The sequence below is a fragment of the Watersipora subatra genome, chromosome 2 (assembly GCF_963576615.1).
Source record: "Watersipora subatra chromosome 2, tzWatSuba1.1, whole genome shotgun sequence".
NCBI classification, from domain to species: Eukaryota; Metazoa; Bryozoa; class Gymnolaemata; order Cheilostomatida; family Watersiporidae; genus Watersipora; species Watersipora subatra.
The window spans coordinates 3,546,397-3,553,813 of NC_088709.1; the positions used below are offsets into that span (position 1 = coordinate 3,546,397).

Below are 7,417 nucleotides of genomic sequence, written 5' to 3' on the forward strand. Positions count from 1 at the left end.
CATTTAACTAATAATAAAGGCAAGTGCAAAGGCAAACCTTTGTTTGCATGTTCTAAACATAGATTTTTTTTTTTAACAAAAAAACCAATGAACTAAAGACACTTATCTTAACCCAACCACTAAATTTTAAAACTAATTGGGTAAGTAGCTCGGATCATCCAATCATTGATATGGTTTTTGGAAACCTGCGCAGGTTTGTGCAGGGGCCATAACCCGTGTACAAACACATTTGACCTTTATCCTTACTGTCAGCAATAATGTGGTCAACTGCTAATGCTGCCATATTACGCTGCAGATACCCAAGCTTGTTTATGCATATCGCAGCAGTCATAACATTGTATCAAGGCCTTTGACTTCCACTTGCCAAAAGTGGGTAAGTGTGAGTAGTGATCAGCGAGTTTGAGACAAAAGTAGACTGCCGTCCGCCTTTATCAATCCTACCAGGTAAGTGTCACAAAGATCTTAGAGAATTAGATTTTTCCATAATGCTTTTAATAAGCATCCTAAACTTTCGCAACACGTATTATACTAATCCAATTATACATCGTAGCTCGACATGTACCAGCGTTAATGATTTACCATTTACAGTTTAGAACAGGTTTTTTTTACAGACTGAAGGTGATAAAAAGATAGTGGACATGGACAACAACAGAAAAACTTTGATTCTCAAATTAATTAAAACGATGTTCCTCATACTAGTGTGGGTATCACTGGTAAGTATACATCTATGCTTATATTTATATCTTATATTCTCATACTAGTGTGGGTATCACTGGTAAGTATACCACACATCTATGCTTATATTTATATCTTATATTCTCATACTAGTGTGGGTATCACTGGTAAGTATACCACACATCTATGCTTATATTTATATCTTATATTCTCATACTAGTGTGGGTATCACTGGTAAGTATACCACACATCTATGCTTATATTTATATCTTATATCCTCATACTAGTGTGGGTATCACTGGTAAGTATACATCTATGCTTATATTTATATCTTATATTCTCATACTAGTGTGGGTATCACTGGTAAGTATACCACAAATCTATGCTTATATTTATATCTTATATCCTCATACTAGTGTGGGTATCACTGGTAAGTATACATCTATGCTTATATTTATATCTTATATCCTCATACTAGTGTGGGTATCACTGGTAAGTATACCACACATCTATGCTTATATTTATATCTTATATTTAAATATTTTCACAGATGTAACTCAGCAAGCTGTGCCATTACACAGCTTTGTATTAGGAGGATATCATTTCAGTTGTGCAACATCTGCTTGTGACGTGCTTTTATAGCAATACCATGTTGTATACGTGTGTGTGCGTGTGTTCTACTTATTTTATATATACATACACATATATATACATATATATACATGCATATACACAAATATATACGTATACACATAATATGCATCTCCCTTTACTTATATGCTTCCTTTTTATTGACAAATTGCCTAAAAACAATTCCTCATACAGTCATCTTTAAAGTTCCTAATGCTGTCTATCTATAAAATCATATTTCAACGAACAGAATATACATAAGCATCCTGTGTAGAAACTATTATAACCACACTGTTTGCATGCATATATAGATGTACATACATAGACATAGATAGATGTACATACATAGACATAGATAGATGTACTAGTGTTATGTGACAGTTGTAATAATTTTTAGTCTTACCAAACCTGTTATTTGGCTACATTTCGTACAGCTATTGGCTTGATTAAAAAAGTCCAAATGTTTAAATTTGCTTCTACTAGTAGTTGGGTTGTAAATAAACTTGTTAAAAACATTAAAAACTTTTAGGGTAAACATTGTAAGTGTAACGAATTGGCATGTAAGGTGAGTGCTGCTACAGAATTCATAGAGGAAAAGTGCAAATAAGAATGGCTACATTTTATCATTGCTAACTTTGGGTAGTATGCAATATGCACAAGCTATCTTGGTCATCGATTTCACCAATTATATCATATCTTGGATATGCTGCCACAGGGCTTGTCATCAGAGATCACCGGAGTTACGCTTCAAGACCTACGAGAAAGAACCGGTTCTGATTACGAGCAGATATCTCAGGCAGTAGCTATGAGAATGACTGGGATGGGTGTAGGAGCTTTGTTTGGTAAGGTACAGTATTGTCATAGACAGACATGTGCATGTTTTGGTATCACAGTAATGCCCTACAGTATATCCTAAGAAGGCCTATATCCTAAATATATTCACCATTAGGTATAGTCTCTAGCCAAATATAACCCTTCTGTAGAACTCTTGGAGCCTATTGAATCTAAGCTTAAGTGAGATAATGGCTAAAGTAAGCCTGAAGCTAACTGAGATGTTAACTTTGTAAGTCTGCTAGCTCTGGTTGTGCTGCAGAATTCAAACATAGTTTGTAGAAGATTGAAGCCTCCTCTCATGATGCATAGGTGTATGTCAGTGCATCAAAGGTATATGTGGAGCATATGGCATTGAGCAATGGCATTGTCTCACACCTGCTTATAATTAGTAATTGTTATTTGACCTTTGACTTGGTGTTATAGGTGGCTGGCTGATGACGAAGTTGACCCGCTTCAATGACCTTATACTTGCACTTAGCCTTACAATAGGAGGTATTCTGGGGGTAGGCATAGCCTACACAACCTACCTGCAAGCTATGTATTTAGAGTTCACCATTCAAGGAATAGCTGAGACCTTTATAGCTATTGGTTAGTTGCAATAGATGAGTATTTGATACGCAGATTTATGCTCTAGACTCTAGAGTTTAGATTATCCACATAACTACCCTAGTTTATTCATTCCTACAGTATATAATATAAGAGTGTGTAATTAAATGGAGTTGTGCACTCTTGGTGCACAACTCCATTTAATTGAGCATTATATGCAGTAGAAAATTAACTCTGACTATAAAGGTACAGAACAAATCATTGATCATTTTATGGTTTATTTTACATTTTTGTGATCAGACTATCTAAAATAAAAATATTCAAAAATGTAGTAGTGAGTTGGCTGCAAGATAACTTGCTACAACTAATATCTTTAAAATGTTATACAAAAAACTGCTATCACATTTAACATAGTTAAGCAACTATAAGTTTTGCTATTATATCCTATCAAAAATCTTTTGAGTCTAAATGTATGTTTGTCACAAGGCTGTATGATGTCAGCACAAATAATATGGTTGACGTTGTAGCGGGACAGCAAAGCCTCATCAAACTCTGGAAGGAGAAGTCAGACTCTCCCATGCATATCCTACACTGTGGATATGGTGCAGGAAGTTTTCTAGTACCACAAATCGTTAAACCGTTTCTCAGCACAAGAGTTGCTGCAACTGCCAGCTCATTCTACATAGAGAATTGCTTCAATAAAACCAACAGTTCACAAGAAGTGAAGACAGAAGTTAATATAACAGAACAAGATATCCAACCGGAAAACAATAATTTTGAGTATGGCTATTTAATTGTTACTGCCATTGAGTTTGTTATAGCTGTGGTCTTTTACATTTACTTTTGGTTCAACAGAAAAGGTGAGGTTGGGTACCAAGTTGAAGAGTCTCAGGCTGACTCTGACGCACCTAAGACTATGAGAGAAATGTTCAGTTTTAATAGCTGTTCTCCCGGGCATCCATGGTATGCTGCTATTCTATTCTGCTTTCTTGTGATTTGGTTCTACATAGCAGTCGGAGGGCAGATGGTCTTTGCCAACTACTTGTACTCCTACACACGAGATTTACTCTGTCTCAACACTGACACAGCTGCCAATATCCAGTCAGGATTTTGGATAGGATTTACAGCAGGAAGGTTTGCTGGATTCGTTGTTGCTATCTGGATACCGATGAAAGTTCTTACATTTCTAGAAGCTGGAGGGAATATGGTCAGCGCCCTCGTATTGTACTTTAGCTCAGAGAATGTCACTATTATATGGATCTTTGCTTGTGTATCCGGATTCTTTGTTGGGCCCCTGTACCCTACAGGGATAGCCTGGGCCAACCGCTATATCACATTGACAGGAGTTGGCTATACGTTGACACTGCTGGGTGGTGCTGCCGCTGGGGTTTCATTCACTGTAGCCATCGGATGGTTCTTCGAGAATACCGGCCCTCAGCCGATGCTCTACTTCGTTGTGGGCTATAGCGCTCTCGCCTGTTCACTCGCCATCTTCATGCACTTGGTGGCAAGAACTAGGGGAGACAAATATGAACGAGAACGACGAAACCGAACATCCGATACTGTAGAGCTGAGCTCGAAGGACTAGCTAAAGGTGATTGAGTCAGTTGTTGGTAAGGCCTTGGACTCACTTATACATCATGGGAGTTTATTAATAATATCCTCAACTCTGTTTCATTAGCTCTCACAGTATTACTAGCAAGTACCTTGATAAGCATGCCAATTTGAGTCACTTGAGGCCTCTAATACAACTTGAACATTCAACATCTGGTTAACCTACACTTCGCTTTGATTCTTTTTTGGTACTATGTTTGCTTTTATGATTAGTTTTTAAAGATTTTTTTAAAAAATGTTTGTAATGTTTAATATTCATCTAAATATACTTTCATAGAAAAACTCACATGTGAGTTGGTATAACCTAATAATGAAGGGCATATGCTGAGTATTAATGGACACAGGAAGTTATGAGTATAAAGGATGCATGGTTACATGTGCCCACTGAGTATGAGCAGTAATGCTCTGTGTGCATTAGCGGGAGTATGCCGACTTTCTAATCTGCGACGTAGGACACTACTTTCAGCTATACAAGTAGCTTATTTGTAACTTTCTAACCCGTAGTCATCAAATGTATCGATAAACTACTAGGTAATAACCATGTTCAAAGTCTGAAGTCTCGATATCTTTTTCACTAGCCGATGCTGTTGGCTTCTTAGTTACTGTAAAACTTCTAATTGAACGCCATGGCACTTATGTTTCAACTCATCCTTTCTAGTGGTGGTCAATTAAAGGTGGCGTTCAAATAGAGGCTGGCTATGTGTTTTTCAAATGGCCCGTCAGATATTTGAGAAAATAAATTTAGCCTTTTTTCAGGCGAAGCGAATGTCTCCTATACTTTACCTTCCTTTTTCGGTGTAGCGATATTAAATCTTTTGGATGCAATAAATCTGCTAACTTACCCCTTACTTGTCAAAGATCTTTTTATAAAATTTGCATTGGGAAGCGGAGAAATATCTTTACCGGTTGATATCTATTGCTAGCAATTAATCTGCGATGATATTATAGCCTTTTCCTTGCTTTGCAATTCGCTAGAGCTTTCAACTTTTTATTTCATTCTAAACCGGAGGACATATTTTTATTTTATATTTATATTTAACATTGTTGAATAAAAGATCATTGCACTCACTGATATGTTTGCTACAGTTTGCAGCCAAAACTAGCTTTTTTGTGCAATATAAGAGAAGTTATGAGCGTCGATCCATTGTAAGCCGTGTTAAGATAACGTCAAGGATGCTGTTAAATAACATGCTATAAATCTGCAAATTTATAAGTTATATAATGATAATCGATCAAATGCTACAAATATATATATTCATGAACAAGTGACATAAACGAACCATACTTATACTACATGCAGAAATAAAAATTAACGCTTTTAAAACAAAAATATTAGCAGAGTTAGCCAAAACAATTACAACGTCGAGTTGAGTACGTCGTCGAAATAAAGGGATTCCAAGCTACGGAGTTTTCGTGATAGCTGCGATTAACTGTTCATTTTCGAGCTTTTAACAGCTTGTAATCACATTTCCACATATTTTGCTCCTACAACACAGCAGCGTAAGACATAGTGAACCTTCTGATACCGAATAACTGTAATGTGAATTTTGTTGCAAGTCAACCTTTAAGCCTGTTTTAAGCATTCAAACATCAAAATGTTGATATTATATAACTTGATGATGTTTATTGGTTAAATATATTAATTTTAATGATAGTAGTGGTTGCGTTGCTTTGGTTCTTCTATGGTGTTAAGTGTATAACTATTTTTAATTTAAAACCAACTTTGGTTCTACACGCAAAAAAACACTAGTCATTAATATATAGAAGCCATGAGTGTTGAACTGAGACTAAGCATGTCTTAACACATAGAACAGGTGCTGACAGCATGTACCGGGCATATGTGTGATGACCGCCTGATTAAATCATTAACAACAATACTTTATAAATCGGAAAGACTTGCTATGCTGCTTCTGAAGGTATGATCTCATGGTCTTCTAGATCTGCTACATGATTTGATCTAGCCTGTCTTGACAAACCATTGTTTTTGCGGAGTTGTCCCTCGTCGAGCGTAGCGAGCAAAACAACATGTTGTTTTGCTCGCTCAGCTCGACGGGGGATCGGCTGTGGTCCAGAATGTTCGACCAGAATCTGGAGAGGATATATACGGATATAACGTGCGTTCGTAAGATCGCTGCCGCTTTTCGCAACACATGTGGTACGGACTGGTGGTGCTTCTCCTGCGGCGGCCTGTTGAGAGAGCTGATGCGCAGTCAAGGTAAGACACAACAGTTTTTATTTTTAATAATTAAAGTTAACTTTGTTAAAAAAATAGATAACTATATTTAAAGGTTATTCAACATCTTTAGAACTTTAGCCATGAAGCAATTAACATACATGTGTAACTGAACAATCGTGAGTGGAAGAGTGAGAGTGGGTGCAACTCGGTCCAAAACTATTTGCGTTGATCTCCTTATAACGGTGTATTTTATTGAGTTCACTATGGCACTGAAATTGTTTTTCCAATAAACTATTCTACTCACAAGCTAGTCATAATTTGGAGTATATTGAGCAAAAATTCAGCACCTGTGGAGTCTATTGAAAGTACAATAGTCAATATAGCAGGTAAATCTTATGACTAATGCCTTAATTAAAAATCCAAATGTACAATAGTTCAATGTAGTTCAATAGATAAAGGGAAAGTCACCAGTGACTGAGTGAGTATCAGGCAATATATTTTTAAAATAATATTATACAATAAATATAAATATTATTTATATATATATATATTTATGTATTATATAAATATACTTATTGATTTATTACAAATTTTAAATTACACATAATTTTATATCGTTATCATGGTTTATCTATATTTTTATATAATATTACGTACAATTAACAATACTGCTGCATACTACATACAATACATGAGTGATAAATATATAACCATTATAATATTTTATCCTGTCTTATTTTATTAGTTAGCATTAGTCGCAGTGTAATAATTATAATAATTTATTCAATTACATTTTCCTTTACTATATTTATATTAAATTATATTTTATTGTAAAATGTGTATTATATTATATTATTAGATTAATAAATATTGAGCTTAAATATATGTAGGACTATGATATTAAAATTAAATATATTATAATTACAATAAATCATATAAAAA

The 7,417-nt window shown here is 35.2% G+C and overlaps 1 protein-coding gene across 1 annotated transcript; it reads left to right on the top strand.

Annotated features, from left to right (window-relative positions):
- The first annotated feature begins 379 nt into the window (after positions 1-379).
- LOC137387846 (sodium-dependent glucose transporter 1A-like) lies at positions 380-4,514 on the top strand. The gene is made up of 5 exons (XM_068074360.1): positions 380-444; positions 612-713; positions 2,021-2,147; positions 2,563-2,727; positions 3,213-4,514. The coding sequence occupies exons 2-5, from the start codon at positions 639-641 to the stop codon at positions 4,271-4,273; spliced, it is 1,428 nt and encodes a 475-aa protein (XP_067930461.1). The 5' UTR covers positions 380-444; positions 612-638; the 3' UTR covers positions 4,274-4,514.
- The last annotated feature ends 2,903 nt before the right edge of the window (positions 4,515-7,417 follow it).

Excerpts from the sequence above, each read along its gene's own strand:
- LOC137387846 (XM_068074360.1), top strand. The coding sequence starts at position 639 with ATGGACAACAACAGAAAAACTTTGATTCTCAAATTAATTAAAACGATG. Across the intron at positions 714-2,020 it reads TACTAGTGTGGGTATCACTG|GGCTTGTCATCAGAGATCAC; the intron begins GTAAGTATACAT and ends ATGCTGCCACAG. Across the intron at positions 2,148-2,562 it reads GGGTGTAGGAGCTTTGTTTG|GTGGCTGGCTGATGACGAAG; the intron begins GTAAGGTACAGT and ends TTGGTGTTATAG.